At 45.8% G+C, this 27,644-nt stretch overlaps 1 protein-coding gene across 4 annotated transcripts; it reads right to left on the reverse strand.

Annotated features, from left to right (window-relative positions):
- Positions 1-2,957: 2,957 nt before the first annotated feature.
- rbm27 (RNA binding motif protein 27) lies at positions 2,958-27,566 on the reverse strand. Of its 4 annotated transcripts, none has more exons than XM_079738033.1 (21): positions 27,406-27,566; positions 26,614-26,732; positions 22,098-22,225; positions 21,784-21,851; positions 21,217-21,446; positions 20,380-20,682; positions 17,096-17,329; positions 15,346-15,534; positions 13,315-13,464; positions 12,982-13,138; positions 12,258-12,411; positions 10,547-10,798; positions 9,973-10,098; positions 9,554-9,658; positions 9,031-9,096; positions 8,262-8,450; positions 7,930-8,028; positions 6,846-7,076; positions 6,324-6,407; positions 6,070-6,213; positions 2,958-5,303 (listed from the first exon to the last, which is right to left on the reverse strand). In XM_079738033.1, the coding sequence occupies exons 1-21, from the start codon at positions 27,462-27,464 to the stop codon at positions 5,211-5,213; spliced, it is 3,180 nt and encodes a 1,059-aa protein (XP_079594159.1). In that variant the 5' UTR covers positions 27,465-27,566; the 3' UTR covers positions 2,958-5,210. The 4 variants fall into 4 exon arrangements, with proteins under 4 accessions (XP_079594159.1, XP_079594160.1, XP_079594158.1 ...); XM_079738034.1 differs by having other exon boundaries at positions 6,094-6,213; positions 7,924-8,028; XM_079738032.1 differs by having other exon boundaries at positions 7,924-8,028.
- Between the last annotated feature and the right edge of the window lie 78 nt (positions 27,567-27,644).

The following is a 27,644-nucleotide window of genomic DNA, read 5'->3' on the forward strand; positions in this document are numbered from 1 at the left end:
CCTCCTCGCGCACCTCGCCTGCAACACTGTGGCCCTGACATGAAACCCGGAGAATGGCCGGCGGGAGCGTCTCTGGCGCTACCTTCTCTCCTCTCTCCTCACCACACTGAGCGATTAACATTGGCAGCGCCTTGCGCCTCCTCTCTCTCTCTCTCTCTCTCTCTCTCTCTCTCTCTCTCTCTCTCTCTCTCTCTCCCTCTCTCCCTCTCTCTCCCCCCTCTCTCTTTCTCTCTCTCTCTCTCTCTCTCTCTCTCTCTCTCTCTCTCTCTCTCTCTCTCTCTCTCTCTCTCTCTCTCTCTCTCTCTCTCTCTCTCTCTCTCTCTCTCTCTCTCTCTCTCGCTCTCTCTTAACCCAACCTGCCTTTAGCCTGCTCACTTTACAAGTCCCACGTCTGGACTTTGATGCGCAGGCGTGGACTGGTTCCCAGCTCGAGCATAGCAGCCTAGCCCAAAGATGTATTGATTCAGTTAATTGTATCATTTTAAATGTCTGTAATAGACTATATGTGAGCAGGATGAAGCATATAGATTATATGCAGAGTTTATTTATGCCAAACAACTATGGCCTACATGCCTAAAAGCTTTTGAATAGGAGTGATAAGGAATACAGGCAATAGCCCACTAGATTGATAATTGAATGGACGCAGCAGGTCATTTAGGATTAGGCCCATTCAAGGTTGTACAGATATTGCAACAGATATTCAGAACCTCGGACAGCGGCTCCCTTCGATAGGCTCTTCTAACCCTAACCTCATTCAAATTAAATAATATAGTCCTTAAAGTTAAACTCGCTATATATATATATATATATATATATATATATATATATATATATATATATATATATATATATATATATATATATATATATAAAATATATCATTAGTAATATATCATATATATATATATTTAATAGTTTGGGAATGTATGTATGTAGACAAATGATCATGACTATATGCAATTATTAATCTCTTGTATTGTTTTGTATTGTATGCTTTATGTAAAATGTGGTTATCTGTTCCATTTGCGATGAGAATAGGCTTCAATTCCAAAAACAATATTCAAGGATAAATATGCCTGTGCTGAACTAGAAGACCGTTTATTGAGAACTCAACTCAGCTGAATGCTGTATAAGCATTCCCACCCTAGATATTGAAATCTTTACTATTATTCTCCCGCCTCTTTCTGTATACTTTCAGCTATAGGAACCATTCAACATCAAAATGTTCAGCACTTCATTCTCTATGAGTTCCTCCTTTTCCTCTCCGTTTGACCCGGGGCAGCATAGTGGCCCCGCCCTCGCACATCTTAGGTCTCTCTCTGTAATCTCTCTCTGTCCTCTCTCTCTCTTTTGCTCTAATGGCGTACTGTGGGTGGGTTTGAATGATGGTAATGCCGTAAAAACTATTTTTTCTCTCTCTCTCTCTCTCTCTCTCTCTCTCTCTCTCTCTCTCTCTCTCTCTCTCTCTCTCACCTGTTATATATACTCCAGCACCTCCGCTGCCCGGTAAGAGGAGCCAGGGGCGGCCGTAGGGGAACATGAGGGGGGCCGATGACACAGCAGATCCACCCGATCCTCACGGTCCCCTCTCCGGTTCCCCAGACTGTAAATAATTTACAGACGTGGTGGCAGGCATCCATTACCACGTTGGCATGTCCTTATTCATTATACAGATTAAACCAGCCGAAGATCTCCTCTCTCTGTGTAAACCTGCGTGCAGGTTGGGTAGATGAACTCTGGTTAAATCCTGACATCGGATAAAATCTTGACCCCTCCTTTGCTCTGGAGGAATGAAAGCATTCCTTCTTGCAGTATACCTGTAAAGTCATATATACCTGGATATGCATTGGTTAGGCCTATTTCAAATCACTTTTGACGACTGTAAACATTAATGGTTTGACGCGTGAGCTTTTCATGCATCTTTATGTTTCCCTCGATCAGTCAAGAAGACCTAGATATAGGCTACTCTTTTATTTTATTTCATTCTTTGCCTCACTTTACTTCTTAATCAAAGTAGACCCTAGGCGTATAACGAGATTCATTCATATTTTATTCTCCATGGTGAGATGTTTACAGGCTTGTCAGGATTTCCCATTCCAGATTGCCTTTGACATGTTTCATGGATTTGTTAGTGGCCAAGTGTGACAGCACGCACTCTCTTTCCTCTACACGACTCTGTATTATGGTCCTCGATATCCCGATCCACACCTTTGCTCAGATGCATTCAACACCGCCAACCCCCCTGTTGGCTCAACGGGTAGTGTGTACCGTTAAGGCCCCGTCTTGATCGAAGCAACCCCGGTTCGATTCCTGCCCGTGGTCCATTGGATGCATGTCTTCTCCTCTCTCTCCCATGCCTTCTTGTCTATCTCACTATCAAATAAATCATAAAATGCAATAAACCTTACAAATCGAAAAGAAAAAATAACCCCCGTTCCAACCCGAGATGGTACAGTCCGAGACGGGCGACCCGGGCCGCGACATCAAATCCCAGGGGAGACCCGGCATTTCCTACATTAAGCAAAACAGACCGAGTGTTTTCACTTGACTTCCCAAAGTAAGGAATGCTCATGTATTATTTAAAAAGATTTGAATATGTCAGAAGTTGTCTCCAACGCCAAATTAAACACACCCCTATAGTTATTCCACTAGTGCTTAATTTCTCACATCATTTGATGAGGTAATTCACAATTTGTATATATAAAAAAATTAAGTTGATAAATGCTATTAACCAAAACGGCAACTCTGTCAAGTGTTCAGAGCCCTCTACCGACAGCCTCATAAACGACTGAAATGTTAATATTTAAAACAATCACATTAAAGCGAACTGGTAAATAAATGAGACCACACAGGTGTTAAACTCATATTCTCTGGAATGGTTTCTTTTGCATTTTTTCCAATGTTTTTCAAATTGTTATTCAAAATATTATTTTTTGAATTTTAAGTGTAATATTTTTTTCCCCTCTTTAATTGTCTTTCAAGCACCCATTCCGCTATCTTTATTGGCAAAAGCAAACATGCTAGTAAATTAGAAAAACTTTTTTACAAACTGAATAAATCAAGAGAATACATCCACATCCTGCAAGTATAAACAGTAACAAATCCTCAGTTATCCTATAATGTATACTTTTTTTTTTACAACATTGTGTCATTGTAGCAGCCAAAATATATACAAAAAAGGGAAAGAAGATACTTTCTTTAATTTAGACATCACTTTCAAGTTAGAATTAGTTAACTAAAAACGTCAGGGGAAAACACAGAAGAAAAAAAAAAAAGAGGAATCCGATAGGCTAATGCCCTTCAGTCCTTGGTTTACAGAGGCGCAATTCAAATGCAAAATGGCTAACTGTGTTTAGTGCTTATGTATTGCAAAAACCCTTAGTGTGTTAGTTAATTTCAGGCAATTGTACATGTGCCTTTTTTAGGATCATCAATAGCAACAACAGGCATGGTGTCACTTTTAAACACATCACACATTTACATCCAGAATAGACCGTACGCAGAATCCCGTATCAATAGAAGATACTATGCGCCTTAACTTAGTGAATTCCAATTTAATTTGAATATTGGGATTTGCTTTCACATCGACCATAAAACCCCCAAAACAAAGTTCTAAGTTTTAAAACGACATTCACACAAAAAAAATTAAAACCCATCAATGTTACAAATAATTGTCCTCCTGCATCAAAAATATATTTAAATAGTTTCAAGGAAGTTGCAAAAATTAAATCAAAAAAAACAAAAACCTTCTGCCCATTTACAAAACGGCCCTTTTGAGATCTGCTGTTTTGATGCAGTCTAATAATGACAAACTGGCTAACAGACAACTATATCCCCACATGCTGTGACCATAGTCTTAAAGTGTGTGTTCTCTGTTGGACTGTTTCAGCATCTGAGGGGACTTGGGCAGCTCAAAATCATATTTCTCCAACAGCCAATCAGACCCTAGGCTTTAATCAATCATTTGTTTAACCAAACAAAATTAAAAAAAATATTTTATCTCTCAAACATTTACAAAATTTACATAAGTAAATCACAAATGTTGTAAAAATCTGGCCTTGATGCTAATGAGCTAAGGCGGGGCAGGGATAGGGGGAGAGCATGTATTAAAATCAAACTGCTCAAAATTACATTCTAGCTTTTTTCTGTAGCTCTTTCAACATATTGAAAAGGGCGACCTTTTCTTACACAAAGTCAGGCCTGGGTTAACTGGGATATGGAGCACTTGATGAAGCCAACGGAAAAGGGAAGCCAAAGACATACGATTGAGTGGAAGAGGGGCACCGGACACAGAGTAAAGCAACAGAAGGACTGGGTGACCAGAATAATATCACCGCACAACGCTGCCGAGTAGCAAACACAGCCACACGGTCAGCCACTAATGGCTGACCGTGTGGCTGTGATGGTTACAAAGGCGCGGGCGGGGTAATTGGGTGGAGGGGTACTTGTTCAACTTGCGCTCTTCTGTGGTGCGTCTGGTGCAAAATGAGAACTGTATGGTTAAGCGTAGGTGTAGGTTTGTTAGGGAGAGAGCATGCAGATTTGCGAGCTTAGATTCTAAAGTTAAATAAATTAAGTCCGACGCAACTAGATTTTGTATGAGTTTTGTCCTCTGGTGTTTGAAACCATAAGACATTGTGAACATACAAAATTATATAAAAAAAAATTTGATAAAGCTATTGTTATTAACCGACACTACAGTTAAATGAAGCAGAGGAGAAAACAACGAACATGCTTTAGTCGTTATCTCTTCATGGCAGCAGAGCGCTCTGAGGGTGATGGAATGGAAATCCAAAATCTAAAAGACTTTTCCAAAGGCTTTGTGAATTTGGGGAGAAAGGACCTTTTTTTCGTTTTAAATATGTATAAAAATACAGCTTCACAGTAGACACAAATGTTGTGCATTACTGATAATAATAATAATCATCTGGTAACCACAATGAAACTTACATAGATTTACTTTTCTATTTATAAGATCAACTTAACATTTGTATCATTCTCAGCAAAAGTGAGACATTTTAAATTATTATGAATCGAGGGATACAAAAAGGTTTGCTCTCTCAGGATTCTTTACACAAGTAACTAAAGAATTTGTTTTCTTTACTCTTAAGAGTCTTCAACTTCGGAAAAGAATACTGGACAAAGAGTAGGGCGAGTGTCCATGGAGCCGGCCAGAGGAACGTTCCGGACAGAGCAGGACCACTTGGCCTTCATCGTCTCCAGGATCGACTCTCGTACTCATCTTCATCATCCTCGTCCTCTTCTTCCTCCTCCTCGCCAGGCAAAAAAGAGCCAACGTGCTCCTGTTTGATTGGAAATAAAGAAGAGTCATTTTTAGGTATAATTAAATTAGGAAGACAAAAGCGGGACCGAACTGTTTCGATCCTAAAGTATGCAGACTGGCTGAAGGCATCCATGAGCCAGATGCCTAACCCTAGGGTTTAATTATATTTATTAAAAGAACATGGTTTTCTCTGATTCATGTTACAATCATTTTCTCATATTTATTGAAACTCAATAAATAAATCATAACCATAACAGAAGGATGCATCCACTGCACACCTACCGAATATCTTGTCAGGAAAACACTAAAAAAAAGCATATTCATGTATATGGGAAAGTATGTGGGAAAGACTCAATAGTGTAGGTGTGTTTTCCATTACCCCCCCCCCCCCCACTTTCTGATCCTTAAAGCACACATACATTTTTTTGTTGATTTTTGCGTCTCGTTCAACATTGACGTCTCTAGACCTCGGAAATGCTAAGAATCTTTGACGGTGAATGGTTATTCTGGAGTTATTCTAAACAGCGACGTGTGGGTCAAATGTGTAAACTAGCATCTAAGTGCTGAGGGAACTGACCCCAGCCCTCTCTGGGGATTCACGCTGAACACACCCTGAAAGCCTCCAGATCATTTGCATTTCTCCGGCTGAGCACAAGCCAAACTTCTCCCGCTGAAAGTTTCTTGGCCAGATTAATTTTAAATCTGTATCCCTAAAAGCCCCGTGGGTTCCCAGAGTGATACCAAGCGATGGACTTGTCAGGTGGGACAGAGCAGTGAGACGGTACCGGGTGAAGCAAAGCAATCCCTACTGCAATGTCTTCCTCCTTGGCCTCCTCCTCGTCCGGCTCCGCTGTGACAGAGGGCGTCTTGGGCTTGTACCAGGAGATCTGGAGCATGCGGCCTTTGAACTTCGCCCCCTGGTTTGCCGCCTGGAAGGACAACATTTCTCAGATTCAAAAAGCACGCCAGCCGTTATCGTAAGAAAGATGGGCGCTGGGTGGGATCATTGACCAGACGGACGGGTGGGTTGCTCTCTTACGTTCTCTGCTTCGCTACGTGTCCTGAAAGTCATCACGACACTGGTGGCGTCCTGGTCGCGCAGGTCTTCCACCTCTCCAAATTTCTGAAAAAAAACCCCAAATAAAATAAATTCAGTAAGTTCCAATGGTCCATGCCATGGTTGTCATTTGAAGGCGTGCCGCCGTGCTTTAACATTTGCATTTACACTTATTCCACAGATCGCGTGAGTCAGAATCCGAATTATTTCACACTGTTTTGCCTCAAGAAAACAATGTGCACCTTTCATTTTTTAAAGCTTAAATCAAGGTTAGATCTGCTGCTGCGTTTGCTCAGCAAAAAAAAAACCTCAATTGTGCAGACGAGGAACTTGAACACGATGAACTCCCTGGATCTCCTGACATCGGGCCGTGAAGTTGGGGTCCAAGCAAGCCACCCGTTACACCAGAGGTTGTGTACTATCGACGTGTATAGCCAAGGTAATGAGTGGTACTAGTACTAGTACTAGTACTAGTACTAGCAGTAGATCCCAGAGTGACCTCACCACAAAGTGGGGCATTAGCTCCTCCTTCTCCTCCGCCGTGACCCCCAGGATGGACAGGGCCCGGGGCCGGTGGTCCACCACCATGCGGTTCTGGGCCCCGCCGCGCCCCATCTGGTCCCGGCTGCGGCCCCTGCCGCGACTCACCATGGGGGGGGCTCCCTGGTCCGACAGCCCTCTGCCTCGGCCTCGGCCCCGTCCCGCCGAGGGCCGGAGCAGGCCGAGCCGCGTGGCCTGGAGGGGAGAGCGCTGTGGTTCAGAGGGTTGATGCTTGTCTGCGTCTCAACCCCATCCATCCCCCTGACCCCCAGCTCTTTCTTCCCTGACAGCGTCTCTCACACGTCACCCCCCGCCCCCCCATGTCCTCAACGCCTAGCACAGCCTCCATCTTTAATGAGGAGGGCCTCCATCAGTGTAGCGGCCGTGTCTGCCTTGGCAGCTACGTTAGTGCGTGGCCTGCTGGGCTAGCTTAAGTGGCGGGTGTTTAATGTGCAGAATGAAGGAGGGGGAGGGGGGGGGCAGGCCGGGGTAGGGAACGGATGAAGGGTGGGTGGGCTATGTATTTTTAACCAGCAGCTAATTCAAGAGCGTCAGGGATGTGGAGAGTGTGGAAGTAGGGCGAGGCCGAGGGTAGGGGGGGGGAAAACATGAGGAAACACGTGTTTTTCTCGGTGTTGCAAACAAATGCTGTGATCCAATTAAAATGGATGATGGTGGCGGTGGAGCTCAGCAGGCCAACCCGGGCGGGCTACAGCCCCAGAACACCCCTGTGCTCCGGTGGGGGCCGCCTTAAGGCAGAGCCCACGGTTGGGTGATGCCGCTATACTGTTGGCCTCAGAAAGGCTTGTTTACACGGCGAGCACCAACGATACTAACGCCATCTGAAGGCCGAGCCACGGGCTTATTGATCTGCCATGGACGCCTCCGTCACCGCCCTATGATACATCTCAACGCAGCGAGCGGCTGAATAATATTCTAGTGGCGGTTTCTTCCCCACAAGTGAAACCAAACTGAATATTTATATGATATATATATATAATGTTTTATTGTCCAATGTGGTACAGGCAGGGGTTGGCCTCACCTCTACCTGCAGCAGGCCCAGTTTCCTCCTCAGGTCTGTGGTGTCTTCCCCAGAACTCATCTTCTTATGGAAGTCCAGCTCGGCATCCAACAGCTCCTTATGAGCCTGTCCACACACACACACACACACACAAATAAATAATCATGGATCTTTTGTGTTCATCAATTTGTTATTAAGTGCAACAAATGTATCTATTAATCCATCGTTAAATGCCCCAGCCCAATTCAGCAATATCCAAATAGATTTTTTACACACACACACACACACACACACACACACACACACACACACACACACACACACACTCTGTTGCTCTCCTCCTTGTGTTCGAGCCTTACGTCTATCTTGCTCTTGGGCTGGCTGTGGTTGGGGAGGGGGAGGGCCGTGGCGTTGGTGACCAGCGCCGCGGGGGTCATGTCGTTCTGCAGCAGGCTGATCTTGTCCGTCAGCTCCTTCAGGGTCTTCATGATGTTGGCCCTCTCCTCGGGCCTCATCGCCCGGTTCTTCTCCAGCCGGCTGATCAGCGCCTAAGGGAGGAGTCATTTCAACGAATGCAACCAATGACGCGCCCCTTTAGGTGGAGATGGCTGATTAGGTTAGAAATGGTCATGTCTAGGTCATTTGTTAGGAAGTAGTAATGGTTTTGTTTCGGTATGAGGCAAGAGATGGTTAAGTAGTAGGTTAAGTATTAGGCAGTTAATGTTCAGCTTTAATATTGGGTAAGAGATGGTTGGTTTTAGTATTGGGTTACAAATGGTTGGGATAGTATTGGGTAAGATATGGCTTTGTTTAGAATAGGGATTTAGATGGTTGGGTTAAATATTACTATACCAACTCAACTGTTGCATTACACCACACGCTTTTCACCATGACATTTTAACATTTGTGCAACATCTTTCATGGATGCATCCCTTTTACAACATGTTTTAATGGATCGGACCCACTTTTGCAAATCGGTTTCCGGCTTCCAGTTCAATGTACATCTGGGGTATGAGACCCTTTGTTTCACTATGTACTTGTTAACGTGCCCTGGGAGTGTTAATGCGGGCAGCTCTGTGAAGACAACATACTTGGCGGACGTGTTTTACATAAGTGAGACGGTCTTACCTTCTGACACTCTATCTGGGTGTCAAGCATCTTTTTCCTCATGTCCTGTTGGAGCTTCAACGCCTCCTGATCAAAAAAAAAACATTTACAGAATGTTAGAGACACATCCTCCCGAACCTTCAGCACTCCCAACCCCCGGCGGGAGCCCCTTATTTTATTTCGACTTTTCCTGCACAACACGTCACCTCATCACTCATACTCAAAGACAAACACCCTAGATGTGCTTGAAAACAAGTGTGAGCCAATGAAAAACTCTTCTTGGATCGAAGTAACATTTCTTTGAACACGACATCGACACGTGTTTTAGATGCATAGTGATGTAACAGTGCAAGTGAATGTTTCTGTGCACAATTACACAAGTGGCGTATTTGAGGTTGTGTGGTATATATATATACACACACACACACACAATATACACACACAACAACTCAACATAAGGGCTGCACGGCATTCATGTCCAACATAAGGGGCCACATTCAAAACATGAATCCAGGGTTAACGTGGGGTGGGGACTGCTACATGCCTGTTTCCTCTTGAGCACCTCGTGGTGCACTTTAGCCATCTTCCCCTTGGAGGACTTGTGGGCGTTGGGCGCATACATGCTCCTCTGACCCCCGGTCGGAGTGGGCTGGGGGCCGGATAGAGAGACACAGAATGTCACATCACAGCTCCGGAAATGAGTTTAGAGGGGTACAATTGGGCAAACGCAAATTAAAAAACACACACGCCTTAATAAATAATCATTGATTTTTTTTTTTGTATTTAGCAATCCCTTATCAAGCGTGTATATGTGTATTATTCGATCGATAAATGCCCCAGCCCATTTCACCAGTATCCAAAGATATTTTATTTTTAAAGTAAGCGTGCTTTGTTTGACAAAACGAAGCAAACCGAGTACAGGTTTTCTAAGGAAGGAGAGTAAAGGCTGCGCGTTGGCCGTACAGCAGCGGGGTCGCCAGCGCTGGGGTGCAGGCCGTCCGGTTTGGCTGCAGCCGCCGCTGCCATGGGCCTGTGCTTGGGCAGGGTGTTGTTCAGCACGTAGGCGGCTGGGTTGTGCTGCTTGATGCCCTGGGGGACACACCAAGACAGGAACAAGACCATGACTGTTAGAAGGGTGCTGCTGCCAAGGGCGTAGGAAACCGGGGGGGACGGAGGGGACGTGTGCCCTCCAATATCGGAGACACAGGCATTTGCCCCACCTTAAAATTACACCCGGGGGAGAAAAATATTTTATTTTATTTTGAAAGCGCGACACAGCGTCTTGTCACCGCTTCTTATTCTAAAAAAATCTCTTTCAACATCGCGCCCTTGTTAATTCCTGTCCTCCCTCTTCACAACTCTCAAAATCATTCCTATTAGGAGCTTTAAAAGAAAAGAGAAATACGAAAACATTTTCGCTCCTCCTCCCGACTGTATTCAAGCATTGGGCCGCGAGCTGTGTTTCATTTCTCTGTCAGCCGCCTCCATCGTCCGAGTCCGACGTGGAGGCCGAACGGGCTCAGTGTCCCGTGCCTACCTTGTGCGTGCTGCTGTGCTGGTGGGCCGGGGCCGACCCCTGAGGCCCGGAGCCCTGCTCCAGCGCACCGACCCCTCCCCCAGCGACCCCCCCAGCGCCGGCGGCGAGGGCATTGGCCGTGGCCTCCCGGTGCCAGTACACCCTGATGAAGCGGTTGTTGAGGACCGCCTCCGTGCTGGAGATGGCCCGCCGGGCCTCTTCGTTGGCCGTGTACTGGATCAGCGCCGCCTCCGGGTCCCCGCCGAACACCACCTGGGCAGGGGCCAAGGGACGGGGTGAAGCCAAACGGGCCCGACGCGCCACTCGGAAGGTTTGCGGTGTGAATCAGGCTGCCCAGGGTTAGGCGCATTAGATACACGGTCTTATATTCCTAGTGCAATAAATGCACTTGAGTGGTCAAACTTGACGGCACATTCAGATAGCGGTAAAACAGCTGTGTTTTATTAGGTGCTGTATGGTGAGTGCTGTACGCAGCTCTCAACTATCGTTCTTCATAAGTTTTATTCTTTCTTTCTAAATTCCTTCTTTATTATTCTCTACAAACTTTGGGACCTATCTCCTTCCTCAATGTTTCACCTAGAGTCAATTCCAATTTTATAATGTTCAGAATAGCTTGGAATCGCGCTTCTTTTCCGATTTTTTAAATATTGTATAATTAAGATATTCTACTTTTTAAATACTATTTTTTAACATGGGAGTCAATGGGAAGACAGCGGAGCCACTCACTCACTCTCTCACACACACACACACCAAACACACCAGTGCAATACCTTTCAGATTCTTCAGTTCAATTCATTTTACATTTCTGCATTTTTAACAATGCTCTGCGCTTTTCATTCAGCTGTCACTCTATTTGTTTCCAAATTTATTACATTATTTATTTACATTTAAATAAATAAATTTATTTATTTACAGCCCTCACCACATGTTCTGCAGGAAATGCATTTTCTAGTTTTATTGGTTGTACTTTTTCAGGTTGTTCTGTCTCATGTCTGTCTATATGTTGTGTTTGTGTCCTTACCGCTGCAGTAAACCAAACTGAACCTGAACTGAAGCTGTTCTTTGCCAGTCTGGGACCTATGTGAACGCAAAGACGTGCGTTCCTCCCAGAGGTGAGCAACGCGCTTCCCTTATCCGCGGAGGTTTCCGTCAACTTTGCACCGATTGGTCGAGCAGAGAGAATACGTTTTGTTTTCTCGTCAGCAAGTTAGAGAATACAATGCGAGCCGTTTTTGATGTACCAAGCACATTTTACCAACACTTTTTTTGTTTTTTTCAACACCTTATTCACAACATCTTTTCGATGGAGCTCACAGGAGTTACCTGTTGGCTCATGTTCATTTGGGCTATACTGCCCAATTGTGTACACATTAAGGTGATGTGGCAGTATAAATTCAGAAAGATCTGCAAAGATCTGTGCAGATCGTCACTGACAAGCTGTTTACATAGAACTGTAAATCCAGCTGTATTGTTAGTCTTTCTAATGTTAAAGGAATTGTTAGGAATTCGTTTTTCTGTTTTCATTAAAATTGTTGCAGCTGTGGAATAACTAATGAAGCCAAATGTTCTCCTTAAGCATCAGATACTTAATGTTACTTACTTAGCGCATCAGTGTGCAATACTGAGTGCAGCATTTCGATAATGGATATGATGGATTGAGTGCCTGGCCATACATCCCATAATGAATGTTGAAAGCGTCTCTCGGGGTTACCTGGATGTTGACGATGGTCCCAAACTTGCTGAAGTGCTCGTTGAGCTTGGTGATGTTGTTGAGCTCCCGGGGGATCCTGCGGACCTCCAGCTTGGTATTGACATAGTGGTTCCTCTTGGGGAAAGGGGGCTTGTGTTGGTTGTTGAAGCCCGGCCTGCAATACAGGGGGGGGACATGAGGACGCCTCCGGGAAACCTTGGTTTCAATTTGGTTTAATTTCTTTATTTGTTCCCCCTAATCTGCCCTAGCCTTGTCAGACCATCCAGATATTATAGTCTGTGTTTCGCAATATATATCAGTCATTTATACAATAATTAGAAAATGCTGCTGCCCTATCAGATGCTACACAATAAATCAGCGAGACACAAAAAGTACATTATTTAGAAGAGCGATAACGCAAAGTTCAAGAGTTATTTTGTACGACAACCGCCACATGACCGTCGTGAACGATTCATTATTGAAGTCTCAATATATTTCCTGAGCCTGCAACCTTTGATTATTTGATCAATCGATAAATCGCGTTGATTAGAACATGGTTAGGTTTGAATCTGGGCATATTCTTTCATTCACTAATTGGACTTTAATGGCTCCACAAACATATACGACTTCATCAACAATAAACCCAAACTAAGCCTCCCGTTAGCTTTGCTCTTGCGCTGGAACCAGACAATCTTGAAACTCCTATTTCATCGTGTAAAACCCAGTGACATGTGGGTGGCCTTACTTATCCATCCAGGGTTTCTTGGCCGGAGGGGCGTCGGAGGGGCACATGGCCCCGAGGGCTCTCTTCCGGGTGTCCTGCTCTGTGCTGAGGCGATTGAGGTTGCTGCTGGGGGCCGGAACCACGGGGGCCGGCTCCGTCTGAATCACTATGTTGGCAGCTGGATGGAAGCAATGGTGGAGAGAACATTGCTTAGGAAGATCCGAGATGTTTCCGAGCGAACCCAACACCCTGTATCCTAACACTACAACAGACAAGACGAAATATTACGCGAGCGCTAAAGTTGTATGAAGGCCTAGGGGACTGTATAGAGTCATCACGCCGACGGCCTCTCACCTCGAGAGCTCTGGCCTTCCCCGGAGGTCAGGCCGATGAGGTTGGTCCGTTGGGTCTGCACGCGGGGGATGAACTGCCGGTACTGCTTCTGCCGGCCCGGGCCGGTCAGGCCGGGCAGCTCGGGGTTGTAGCCCTCCAGGTCGTAGCCGTCTGCGTGGAAGGGGAGAAAAGGGGCGCTTAAGAGGGAGGAGGAGCCAATAGGGGACCTTGTGATAAGTCACCGCAGGGATAGGTGGTGGACGTTTTAACATAACGAGGGGAAGTCCCAGAATGTAATAGACATTGAACATGCAAACAAACCACAAAAAGCTGCCCAAAGAAAAATACAGGAAAAACCCGACGAAGAAGATACCACATACAACTGCGTTATGGGATGCATTTGTGAGCTCTACAATTTGGTTTGTTCATCTATCGGATGACAATATAATGAGGTTAAAATCTAAAGGGTAGGCTTTAAGAAATACCCATTACAACGTGTGAAGACATGCATTCACAGCAGATGATGCTCTTTTACTTACAACTGGGTCACTGCTGTAATTAAACTGTTGTTGCTGGGGCCAAGGGATGAATAGAGCCGCTACACTATGGATATCTATTAAGCTCCTTTTAATTATTTATAGAGAACACCATTACTTCTCTCTGAACTATTAGCATAGCATCTCTTCATATGTAAGCCTTTGCTCATTTAAATGCTTAACATTTCTTAAAACACATCACAACATTTCAGTTTTTAACAGTATGGATTCAGTGAGAGGTCATTTATATTCCATTCCTCAAAATACCTGTCTGTGGTCTCGACTATGGGGAGATCAGTAAAATCAAAACAGATAATTCCCTGTTTTTGTTACTGGCCCCTTGAAAACATGATAATAAGTAGTGCTAGTATATCATACAAACAGCTATTAGCGGCACTCCACAATACAAAATAAACATTGAATTATGTCAGTCTTGTTATTTAACACAATTTTGTGCTTATCAGCAGTGCCACCTTCTGGTTCAAAGTTAAAACTACAGTAGCCATTGGATAGAATATAGACTATTGTAAAATCATATTAAATGCATGACATTATCCTGCCGGGTGTGAGTGTGATTAGCCATTACAAGCATTTGAAAATACGGCTACATCAGTCTACCAGCCTACTGTACCAGCTACAGTGGACTGTAGCAAATGTTGCTTATCTAGCCATCATACATCTCTGTGGCACTCCCACTAGTAATGTCACTAAAACACAGGGAAAGGCAGATTTTCAAAGGGCTAGTAATGGCTATTCACACCCACACCTGGCGGCATAAAATATCCCCTTTAAGAACATTTAATAGTCACAAAATACAAAACCTGAGAAGAAAAAAAGATTATGAAAAATCGGAAGTTTACACAAGCCAAAAAAATATGTACAGCCCTGTGCCTATAGACATTGTCAAGTGATATTGCCTTAAAATATATAAGGCCTTATGGTTTAGTTTCACCAGAAGATATATGAAATAAGCATCATGCAGAACTATATCTTCAGTTTGGAAATGTGGTAAGTTGCATTCCTAGTGATTCCTAGTGGCTGAAATAGAATGCAATAGGATCTTAGGCCTGAGAAGATCATGATTAAGCCCCTTGAGTAAACAGGAAGCCGACCGTATATGGCCTACTGCAGATTGGGGTTGAAATGTGGCAAGTACCAGATCCATAGATAAGAAATGTGGCAAGTACCAGATATGTAGATAAATGTATTTGTGAACCTTTATAACCCATCTGCTGCATAAAGGGAAATTACATGCATTGAAAGACATTGCACACTGGTGTATGCAAAGTATTTTTTTTTTACAGTTTTTTGAGCTGTGAGATATCCTAAATGAATTATCAGTCAAACAATAAAAAAAATACCTAGACAAAAAAAAAAAATAGAACCTCAAAATGGCAGGAAAAACCAAAGTGGAAAAAAATACGACGAATTAAAAAGCCAAAATTTCACACGCAAGCAAACACCGCCACCAAAGACACAAGTTCCGATCTGAGCCAGGAAAAGCATCGCTGCTTACATTCGGACTGGGCATACTGGGGGTGTAGAGGCACAGACGAGGAGGGAGGCGGCGGTGGTGGAGGAAGACGAGGAGGAAGTGGAAGAGGAGGCGGGCGCCCAACGCCTGGCGGTCCAATCGGCGCCGAGGAGGTGATAGCCGATTGGTGGTTGGGGGTTTCTATCCCGCCGGTAGCTATCAGTGGGGGCCCTGAAGGAGACACAAGCTAATGCCTCAGATACAGGAATGACTTGACATTTAGACAAGCGTGTGAAGGGGTGGAGCTGCACTGCGTGACACATCCACATAGTGCTCTGTTTCTTTTTTAAGAAAACCCAACACTCTGCTTGAGCTTGTCCCCGTCAACTTTACAATGATGCAAAAATAAATACATGAAATACCTTAACCATTACTGTGTACGTTTGAGCCATACTCAGACTGCTCAATAGATCAATGTAGTCATATATTCAATGGTTTGTCATGTCTCTTTTTAAGTCCATTTCTATCAAGTGGACTGTTGAATTGACTGATGGTTCTGCCTTGAGCAGAGGGACTTTACCTCCGGGATTCATCAAGTCATCTGTAGCTGAAAGTGTGTTCTATTGGACATGTACTATTAGTTTGGCATCTAAATATACAGAGAAGTTGGAAGTAATAATATATAAAATAGTCATTTGAAATATTGACTCCAACTGGTCATGGGCATTTATCAAGTCACGTGTAGAAAAAAAAAAAAAAAGACATGACAGTTGACCGAATGCTTTGAAAATGTTATAGATATCCCTATTTGGTACCATAGAAGGCCATAGAAGAACTGTTGAAATAGATTTAGTGTACCTAAACAAAACAAAAGTAAATATACAAACTCTTCTAATGAGACACAGTATCTATACACAACTTTGGGTGTCTCAGAATACAACAACAAAGGACAACAACCAACATTTAAGGTATTCACAATATGACAAAATTCAATGATGATTAGTACCTTACCAAAAATACATGGAATAAAGAAAGAAAATAGACGTATTCCCCTAAGTTTCTAAATTGTAGTCACGATACCCAACTACTAGCTCGGCTAAAAGATTTCATATCCACTCTGAACTGAAACGGTTATTGTAGTTGTTATTGTGATGTTAGAAGTGAGTTTTGATTATTTAAAGGATCCACAGAGAGAACTAGAAACACACACACACACACACAGAATGAAAGGGGAGAATTATAACGACAGAGGAATGGGTTCAAAAGGCCATCTCGCCAATCTCTGTTGCCGAGACAACTAATCTATTTCACTATGGGAGTGAAAAAAATGATTAATATAGAAGTCACAATGACTGCATATGCAATAAACAATACAGAGGATATCAGTATCTAGTTGACTGTCAGGGGAGGGGTCCTGGACTAGTAGACCAGGGGAGGGGTCCTGGACCAGTAGACCAGGGGAGAGGTCCTGGACTAGTAGACCAGGGGAGAGGTCCTGGACCAGTAGACCAGGGGAGAGGTCCTGGACTAGTAGACCAGGGGAGAGGTCCTGGACCAGTAGACCAGGGGAGGGGTCCTGGACTAGTAGACCAGGGGAGGGGTCCTGGACTAGTAGACCAGGGGAGGGGTCCTGGACTAGTAGACCAGGGGAGAGGTCCTGGACTAGTAGACCAGGGGAGAGGTCCTGGACCAGTAGACCAGGGGAGGGGTCCTGGACTAGTAGACCAGGGGAGAGGTCCTGGGGAGGACCGGGCTAGTAAACCAGGGCCGAGGCCCTGCTGGATCTACTCACGGGTCATGGGGAAGACGCCGGGCGGCGGCGGCTGTCCGTAGTGGGGCATGGCGGGCATCCTGTGGGGGTGCGGGGGCTCGACGATGGGGGGCATGGAGAGTCCGGCCGGCGGAGGGGGAATGACGGGCGGCGGCGGGAAGGGGATCATCCCGGGCAGGGTGACGTCGTCCACGACGAGGGGGTCGTTGCCGTGGTCGAAGGGACACAGGTCGCCGCGTACACAGAAGCCCTTTTCTGCAAGAGTAAAAAAAACAAAGGGGTTGAGACCCCAGTAAAAACAATGAAACGGTTCGAGACCCCAGTAAAAACAATGAAACGGTTCGAGACCCCAGTAAAAACAATGAAACGGTTCGAGACCCCAGTAAAAACAATGAAACGGTTCGAGACCCCAGTAAAAACAATGAAACGGTTCGAGACCCCAGTAAAAACAATGAAACGGTTCGAGACCCAAGTAAAAACAGAGAAACGGGTCGAGACCCCAGTAAAAACAATGAAACGGTTCGAGACCCAAGTAAAAACAGAGAAACGGGTCGAGACCCCAGTAAAAACAATGAAACGGGTCGAGACCCCAGTAAATACAATGAAACGGTTCGAGACCCAAGTAAAAACAGAGAAACGGGTCGAGACTAGGGCTGTCAATGTTGAGACAAATCTAGTTTGAACGGATATTGAATATCAAGCAATGTATTCAAATATATTTGAATATCTATGAGCATCTCCCAACCCCCAAAAAAATAAAAATCCTTATCGGACACTCAATCACATATTACGTGACAAGAGGAAACATAAACAGGACTTAGGCCATAACCTGTCAGAAAAAAAATCTTTGTTTGAAACAGGTAATCACCTTAATAGCAAGTGCCACTATGAATATCACAAATGAGGATCTGTAATGAAAAATAAAAAAAACTGAATCGTAACTGCACAGCGCAAACAACGACATGACAACTTAAACAGGAATCAGCAACAGGAGTAAGGCCTACAGCCTATCTGCAAGAAATTAATTTCTTAATGTTTGCTAGAAACACCAGTCTATAAACTTGATCTGCATCAAGTGTGGCTCTCTTTTTATTCACGATGTTACCTGTGGTCGAGAACACACGTTCAGTGCGCACAGACGTGCCTGGCACACTCTGAGGTATTTGCGCGTCAATGTTGAGAGAAGCAGGTATTTGTGTTAGCCCGTGTCTGTCCACCAATGCAGCGTGTTGCTGTCTGTGTGGATGACTAGGGGTCGCAATTTTCCACTCGCACAGGCTGGCTGCTCTGTGCGATATCCATTTTCAAAACAGGATATACTTTTAGCTTGATTAGAGTGCCCGCGAACGGATGAGATGGCAAAAATAAAATAAAAACCAAACGGTCTAATCATGAACTGTAAAAAATGCGCTACACAACACGTGACTTTAAGAAACGATAATATTAATATATTCAAATACGGATATTTCACGTCATGCTCAAATGCATATTCGAATATCGAATAAAAAGTGACAGCCCTAGTCGAGACCCCAGTAAAAACAAAAGAAATGGTTGAGAAGCCAGTAAATCTTCGCCCGCTGAAACATTGCTGTTGAACACCAAGGGTTTGGGTCGACCGTAGATGTGTACAGACCGCACAATTAACCGACTGCCACATGCTCACTTGAGGGGTTGCAGCAGGTACGATTTAACAGCTCTTATGATCGGTCAGCTATTAGGGAGTGGAATGTGCTGTGAGAATATCCGCTTTGACTCGACTGCCTCTGTATGAGCCATCGGTTCGGGAAACAGCTTGGGGGTGAGAGGGCCGATCTTTTGGTGGCTTGAATTCAAAATCGTGCTCTTTTCCGCTTTCGCTGTATAAAAATTTGAAATGTATTTATCCATCATCTTTTATGATTAACCCGTTCAACAACGTTCATCAATAATGATTGTCCTCACCAACAATCACAATTTGTCTCCATCTCTATGCTTCCCATTCACAAAACAGAACATCTGAGGATCATTGCATGATGTATGGCAATTCAGTTATAAACTTGTAGCATTCCAGTCACCTCCCACGGTTCACAACAACATCTATACCAAAATTAAGTCCTTTGTGTCTGAACTAAATTCACTGTTAGAACAAATACATCTCACCCAAGCCCATTGTCGCTCACACACACACACACACACATCTCAATCCAAGCCCATAGTCACACACAGCCAAACACACACACACACACATCTCACCCAAGCCCATATTCTCACACACACACACACACACCCCTCAGCCAAGCCCATATTTTCACACACACCCCTCAGCCAAGCCCATATTCTCACACAGACACACACACACACACACACACACACACACACACACCTCACCCAAGCCCAAGCCCGTAGTCACAAACACACACACACACACAAATCTCACCCAAGCCCATAGTCACACACACACACACACACACACACACACACACACACACACACACACACACATCTCACCCTAGGGTCCAGCGCCCCGAAGACCCTGCTGTTATAATGGCACAGGTCGGTGGTGGAAATGAAGGACACTGTTTTTACTGTGATGCCTGTGATACTGTGATACTGGTACAATCAACATTCCATATAGTGTAGCGTAAGGAGACGCTCGGATCAACAACCGCCGTAGTCAAGGAGCTGTGCACTTAGGCAGTCACTGTGGGTCATTACAGTGACAGCAGTGACAAACAAGTCAAAGCCTTCTTCGGCTCACACACACCCTGCAGAGACACGAGAGCGAGACCCCAGGGAGTCACCTGACCACCTCATTAAAGACAGCCGATCCCTGTTGGGTGCTGTGAACGATAGCAGAGTGGGCCGGCGGGGCCCCCCCAGATACGTTTACAAAGCAAACCGTTTCCTTTAGGACCGCAGAAAGGGACGGGGAGGGGGGCTCCCAGAAGAGGAACCGTAAGCAGGGGTCATTAGTACAGAGGAAGTCCCCATGGGCCAAATGGCTGATGTTTAACCACAATTCTAAACACCGTGAGGTGCAGAACAATGGCAGGGCTTTGAGAATAAAGCAGTGGCTAAAAAACAAAATTATTATTTGACTCACGTCAATGATTTGCATTTAGGACGCTTGCGTCCAAAGTGACTTCCGACCATTCATACACACATTCACACACCGACTAGCAACCTTCTGCTGACGGGTCAACGTCCTGAGCCGCTGCCGCCAGTTGCCGAAAAGAAACAGCAGGGGTCTGAGGACAGGCGGCGAGAATTTCAAGGAATTCCAAAGAGCCACATCCGAAATTCAAGCGGTCACGGGGGGCGCCTACCGTCGTAGTCTCTGCAGCGCTGCTTCAGCGCGCCTCCCTTGCTGCTGCTGTTGAAGGGCTTGCCGCCGTCTTGCCTCTGGCTGTTGTAGTAGCTGGACCAGCTGTCCGTGGTGCTGTCGGGGAGGTGGGCCGGCGCGGGCGCGGCCCCCGCAGGCCCAGGCCCGCCGGGGGCCACGGAGGAGAAGGGGTGCTGTGGCGTGGGGAGAGGCAACAGCGGAGGGGGGTGGGTCTGCTGAGACGAGGAGGACGAGGAGTTGAAGGTGTCCGGGTCCTTCCTCTCTAAGTCATATTTGGACTTGAAATCTGTCAAACGTGAAAAAAAGAGGGGAAGGGGGGGGGGGGGGGTTACACCATGATGTCAAAAGGAGCACACAAAATTTGTATTATTTTGGAGAGCAAGTTGGGAGAGACAGAAAATGGTGAAAAGATTGACATAGATCAAATACAAAGTCAGCTCAGAAGACTAATTCCCCTCAGCTGAACGACATAATCACAAAATCAAACATTTTAAAGTCAACCGGAGAAGCAAAAAGATGTGGATCAGCGCAGCAACGATAAAGGTTTCCTGTGGACCTGGGAGGAGATGGGGAAACGTCCATCCTGCACTGTTTAATCGCCAATGGAATTCGTGCCATGCGCTCCACATGTCTCCCCCCCCGCCCCACCCGGCCCTCCCTGCAGGATTCAGGCGATGCAGACCAGCGCTTCTACTCCAGAACCAGACGGTCCGCCAGGTCGGTTCCACCGCCGCGGTCTCCTCGCCATTGCATCGTTCTGTAGGTCAAAGTCCTCTGCCCCCTGTCCCTTTTTACCTCCTCCTCAGATCCCTGTCCTCACCTCTGCCTCCTCCTCCTCCTCCTCCTCCTCTGTGCTCCCGCTCCCTGCTCTTCCCTCGGCTGCCACTCCTGCTGCGGCTCCGGCTGTAGCTCCTCCCTCGTGGGCTCCCCCGTCGCCGCTCCGGGCGTTCCCGCTCCCGGTGGGAGTCGCTGCCACCGCCTCCGCCCCCCTTCCCGTGGCGCTCCAAGTCACGCCGCTTGCGCTCCTCTCGCCTCCTGTCGTCCCTGCTCCTGTGAGGGTTCGGGAGGAGGGGGGGGGAGGGTTGTTTTGGTCAGGGGGCGTACCTTTAACAATGAGTCCTTCAGAACGAATGCATCGTCGGCTTTAAAAAGGCAATTCTAGCTGTTTCTCTGTTACAAACAAAGCAATTGGGAATGTATGGATAATTGCTCTGACTAATTGCAAAAACATTACATTCGTTTGTAAAAACTAGGCACAGAAAAATGTATTTTTTACTTCTAAAAATGGTTAATAGTCCCGTCGGGGGATATTGCCCTGTCCTTCGTCTCAGACAGCGTCTGCAGTGTTCAGTGGGTGGAGCGATCAGTCCTGATGAGGGATCCTTACCTCGACTCGTGGTTTCGAGGAAGACTTCTCCTCCGCCTACTTTCTCTCTCCTCCTCAGCCGGTTCAGCCTAGTTAAAAAGATAAGACCACCAAGTAAATAAATGTCCACATTTTGCAGCATTACAGTGAAATTCAGTTTTTCTATTAGCCCAGCTTGAAAACATTCTTCTGTTCATTCATGAAGGATATAATACCGAGCTAACTAATTAATCGAAATATTACTAACTGAAGGACAGCAGGCTTTGAGGTATGACATTCATTTTAAATAATAGACAAACTAATTTAAACAATGGTTTCTTATTTCTTTCGTTTACCTCCACTAAGTCAGGTTTGACTGCCAGTGGTTTCACCTCTTCCTTTGGAGTTTCCTTTGCTGGGTTATTCACCAGATAGTTCTTGGTTGTCAGACATTCAAAGAGTTTATCCACGAATCCTGTCGTCTCTGCAATAGATGGAGTATCGGAATTAGGTTTACTTAAAACGGTAAACGTAACATTCGCAAGGAGCATTTGAAATGGGTACTGCAGTCCAAATTCACAATATAATATAAGACAGGCAGAGTATAAACAATAATTTTTTTACGAAAGCGCAAATACTCTTTTTTGACAATAGCGAAGCGACATCAAATCCCAAACTGTAAGTTGATCAGCCAATATATACTTTTGCAATTAATTAATTTATTGATAATTAAAATACATCTAATGTGAGAGCCTTTAATCCATCTCCATCTTTCAAATGCAAAAAGATCATGTTCTTTTTCTAACTTCGCTCGGTGTTTCACTATTGAGTGGCGTCACGCCTCTTACGTTAGAGCCCATGGGACCTATGAGATCGAAAAATATGAATGGGTTTCAATGGAGAGAAAGTAATTATCTTCTGGTCCCAGTCTTTAAATGCCCCGGATTACACATATGTTGTTTGTGGATTTAAATGATAATTTTTCATGTCAAGAGTTTGACCGTTTATTGTGCATTTGTTCAGTTAAAGGCTGGAGCGAAAACACGATGAGAAAGACTACATGTCTCGTATGTGTCTTCACGCTCCCTGCGACTGGCGTGGACAAGACCGACAATCTCCCCATCGGCATAACTGAAACTCTCCACATGCCCCAACTTATAATGGTCTTCACCTCTTTCGATGCTTTTATCCTCCCCTTGGAAAAAACCCAACATTATCAAACTTCTTCACGAAAATGCGTGGATCCTGTCTACTGTTCCCCAGGGTTACAGACTGCAATTTGCTATGAAACCACCCAGATTCAACGGCGTGTTAGTTTCTATGGCCAGTGGGGATTCGGCACGAATCCTAGAGGACGAAATATCGTCCCTGCTGCAAAAACATGGCTGTCCCGAACGAGCAAGCCCAACAGGGTTTTTACTCCCGTTATTTTCTCATTCCAAAGAGAGGGAGCTCGTCCCTCCGCCCCATATTAGATCTCTGTGTGTTGAACAGACACCTGCGCAAATACACGTTTAGGATGTTAACACACAAAGTGCTCTGTCGTTCAATCCGTCCAAGGGATTGGTTTGTAACGATTGATCTCTCGGACGCATATTTTCACGTCGCCATCTATTCCGCGCACCGGAAATTTCTCCGGTTCGCGTTTCAGAACAGGGCTTATGAATACCAAGCAGTCCTGTTCGGGCTGTCGTTGGCCCCGAGAGAGTTCAGCAGGTGTGTGGAGGCAGCACTGTCACCGCTAAGGAACGGCAGCATCAGAATATTCTCTTATCTGGATGATTATCTGATATGTTCCAATTCACCCAAACAGGCACTCAGGGATTCTGCTATGGTGGTAAACCATCTCAGGACTCTGGGATTCAGCATAAATTGGGAAAAGAGCCGTATTTGGGTCTCCACATAAACTCTCTCTTATCACATCACACTATCAGAGAGAAGACTAACGTCTCTCCCTCCTCGGGCAGAGAGAGAGGCCGTATGGTTCAGGTTATGCCTACGCCTACGCCTACTTGGCCTTATGGCTTCGGCGATATCAGTAGTACATTTGGGGCTCCTGATGATGAGAGATTTTCAGCGCTAGGTCACAGCACTGCGTCTGTGCCCCCGTCGCCACCTGAATCACACGGTGGAAGTAACACCAGTGTGTGTTACTGCTCTCCGCCCATGGTCGTGCGCATGGTTCTGACAGCGGGCGTCCCGCTGGGGGGCAGTGTCGTCCAGGGTAACCATGACAACGGACACGTCCATGTCAGGGTGGGGTGCGACGATAAATGATGGGCAGGGCAGTGAATGGCACCTGGAGCCACAATCTAGCTCAGGCTCACATAAACCTCCTGGACCTTTGGGCAGTGTTCCTTGCTCTAAAACACTCCGGGGCCGCCGTGTCATGGTAAAGACAGACAATTCCACTGTAGTGGCATACATCAACCGGCAGGGCGGCACTCGCTCACTGAAACTACACGGGTTAGCTCGGGAAATTATCTTGTGGAGCAGCACCAGGCTCCTGTCCCTTCGGGCGACACATGTACCAGGCATCCTTAACAGAGGAGCTAATCTTCTGTCCAGAGGGAACCCCCTTTGTGGGAGTTGACAGATATGGCAGAGGTACGGCATGGCAGCCGTAGATCTCTTCGCCTCGTGGGAAAAAGCTCAGTGTCCGCTGTTTATCTCCCTGTCGGACATAAAGGCTCCTCTAGGTGTAGATGCGCTGGCCCATCCGTGGCCAAACGTGCTGCTATATGCATTCCCCCCTCTCAGCCTAATCTCCCCAACCCTAGTCAGGGTGAGGGAACAGAGTCTGTCACTAATCCTGATAGCGCTGCGGTGGCCATCCAAACATTGGGTGGCGGAAATAATACAACTCTTGGCGGACGAGCCATGGCTCCTTCCCCTGCGCAGGGATCTTCTCTCCCAAACGTGCGGGGAGATTTACCATCCGCACCCGGACAGCATAGCGCTCTGGGCTTGGCCCGTGAGAGGTGGAACTTGAATGCGGCGGGCCTGCCTGCACAGGTCGTTGACACTATTCAGAATGCAATGTCCCTTTCCACTCGCCGGCTCTACAGGGGTAAGTGGCGGGTTTTTGAGGACTGGTGCGACTCGAGGCACGACATTGAATATCGGAGTTCCGTGGTGGACCTACTGTGTTTCCTGCAGGGATTTTGGAAAAGGGTAAGGCCTTTTCCACGATTAAAGTGTACTTGGCGGCCACCTCAGCTCGTCATGTTGGCTTTGGGGGATAAGCCTGCAAGGCAGCATCCCTTAGTTTGTCGCTTCATGAAGGGGGCATGTCGCAGGCTCCCGGTTTCCAGGCCCCTGGTCTCTTTGTGGGATTTATCGCTGGTGCTGGATGCCCGGTCTCATCACCCATTTGAGCCGTTGGAGGCAGTGGAGATGAAGTTTGTGTCGCTGAAAGTGGCGTTGCTCTTAGCTTTAACCACGGCTAAGCGTGTGAGTGATTTACAGGCATTGTCTGTCCGTCCTTCCTGCTTGCAGATTGCTCCGGGGGTCTCCAAGGTCTGCCTGCGGCCCAATCCGGCTTTTGTGCCTAAGGTGGTTGAGTCGGCCTATAGGTGTCGCACGGTGGAACTGTCTGCGTTTCACCCGCCTCCGTTCTCCTCTGCGGAGGAGCAGAGACTCAATACATTATGCCCAGTGCGGGCTCTGCGTGTGTATGCGAGTCGGTCAGCTGCTTTTCGGAAAGGGGATCAATTGTTCGTGTCTTGGGCCACTCCCCATAGGGGCAAGCCTTTGTCCCGCCAGAGGCTGTCCCACTGGATTGTAGAGGCTATATCTCTTGCTTATGGATGTAGGGGCTTGCAGCCCCCCTATGGCTTGAGGGCTCACTCCATAAGGGGTCTGGCTACTTCATGGACCTTGTTCAGAGGAGTGTCAGTGCGTGAAATTTGTGCTGCGGCGAGCTGGGCTACACCTCACACCCTTGTTAGGTTGTATAGGCTGGATGTCTCAGGGCCTTCTGTTTCTCAAGCCGTGCTGGAGACGATCTCACCAGACTCAGACTGATATTTGCTGCCTGGCTGAATTTGCATGGCTTCGGGAGACGTATGCAATACGGGGGTGATCTATATCTCCCATAGTGAAACACCGAGCGAAGTTAGAAAAATAACTTTGGGTTACTTAACGTAATCCCTGGTTCTTTGATAACAGAGTGAGGTGTTTCACCAACACATCCCTCCATTTACACAGAAAGAAACCGTTATAGAATGATTTGAGGAGGGAGGGTCGACTGTAAAAGAGCAGGGGGCGAGACCCTGTGGCACAGTCCGACCTGTCTGTCAAGGGCAGACGTGGTGCAATTGGAGCTTCAGTAGTAGGTCACGCCTAGGCGATTCCCATAGTGCAGTTATGAAAAAACGAGGGATCACATTAAGTAACCCAAAGTTGTATTCTTTTAAGGTTAGGCATTATCGAGTCTGATCTCACTCGATCCAGTTAATTTTTTCGCTACAATGGCTGTTTGTGTGCCGATTTGTTTAATTTCTGTCAAAAGTGAATCATACCACACAGGCAAAAACCAAAAAATCCTAACCCAAAAACCAAACGTTCCAACCCAGAACTTAATTGATATGGAAAACATAGAATTTTTTTTGTTGAAGAGCGTATTTTGACCTGGCAATCTCCTTGACCTTTAAGGTCAACCATTGTAAATATTAGATGTAATAACAGGCAAGTGTATCCTTTGCAATTTGGTTCTAGTTGTGATGTTGATTGGGTCCGGCTCTCACCAGGTACAAACTGATTAAAAAATATGCCTAAGCTAGGCCGTACGTTTTGCTTCATCCATTTCAATAAATAGCTGAACAAGTAGACCGATTTAAATATTTAAACTTTCAAAGAAAATAAACATACCTTTCTGTAGGAAGACGTCAAGTTGATCAGCACAGAGTGCTTTCAGGTCTTTCTCTGGTTTGTCCTTCTTCACCAGAGCCACAACATAGTTGGCCAACGCAGAGGGATCTGCTTCACATCTGCAGATCATCATAAATGCGCTATTAATATCTGAATCGTTATTTAATTCAACAAACGTTTAATCACAAGTCTTGGCAGTCTATTCGTTGCTTCACTATTATGAATTGACAATGATGTGTAATCCAATCAACACTTTCTAAAGGAAACACTATAGAGGTAGCTTTCCTAAAATTGTGTCATCAATAGATAACTGTGCTGGATATCTGAGCCAGCTGGCTGCAGCCAGAGTAACGTTACAGATAAACCTTAACGTTCTCTACATTGAGCCATTTTCATACATCATTCAGTGCATACATAAAACAATGACAAACTGCAATACAAGTTCCCGAAGTTGGTGAAAAGTAGGGTTGTTTATCCCTTCCAGAATGCAGTAAGCTAGCGGCCATAGTGGCTAACTCGTGCAGGAACTTGACAACAGCTAGGGAGAAGCTAGGGAGAAGCTCCATGGATAGCTCCACTCTGTGGCTAGCGCTAGATGCTAGTGAGCTCCATAGAGAACTCTACTCTGGGGCTAGCCCTAGATCCTCATCAGGCAGGATAGATGAAGCTCCATGGATAACTCCACTCTGTGGCTAGCGCTAGATGCTAGGGGGCTCCATGGATAACTCCACTCTGTGGCTAGCGCTAGCTACTTAGCAGGCAGGATACATGACATTTCACCAGATCACTCACATTGGCTCCAGTAGTTTTGCCAGCCACGACTTTAAAGCTTCCACATTTTCAATGATCATCGTGAGCGAGACTCCAATACTGTCTATAAATTGAAAGTGCGTTCTGTTAATCCCACTCTCATCGTCTAAAATTGTATTTGATTCAAGGCCTCTGCTCTCTTCACTTGCATTCGTCAGAATGCTTTACGGCACATGGTCACACAAGTGGAAGTGTCGTAACGAACGCAAAACAGTTACAGT

Source organism: Pollachius pollachius, assembly GCF_949987615.1.
Source record: "Pollachius pollachius genome assembly, chromosome: 6".
In the NCBI taxonomy this organism is placed as follows: domain Eukaryota; kingdom Metazoa; phylum Chordata; class Actinopteri; order Gadiformes; family Gadidae; genus Pollachius; species Pollachius pollachius.

Coding starts and splice junctions, on each gene's coding strand:
- rbm27 (XM_079738032.1), bottom strand. CDS start 27,464: ATGATCATTGAAAATGTGGAAGCTTTAAAGTCGTGGCTGGCAAAACTA. Junction 21,447..21,783: donor CCTCGAAACCACGAGTCGAG/GTAAGGATCCCT, acceptor GAACCCTCACAG/GAGCAGGGACGACAGGAGGC. Junction 7,077..7,923: donor TGGGCCTGCTGCAGGTAGAG/GTGAGGCCAACC, acceptor TCTCCCCTCCAG/GCCACGCGGCTCGGCCTGCT.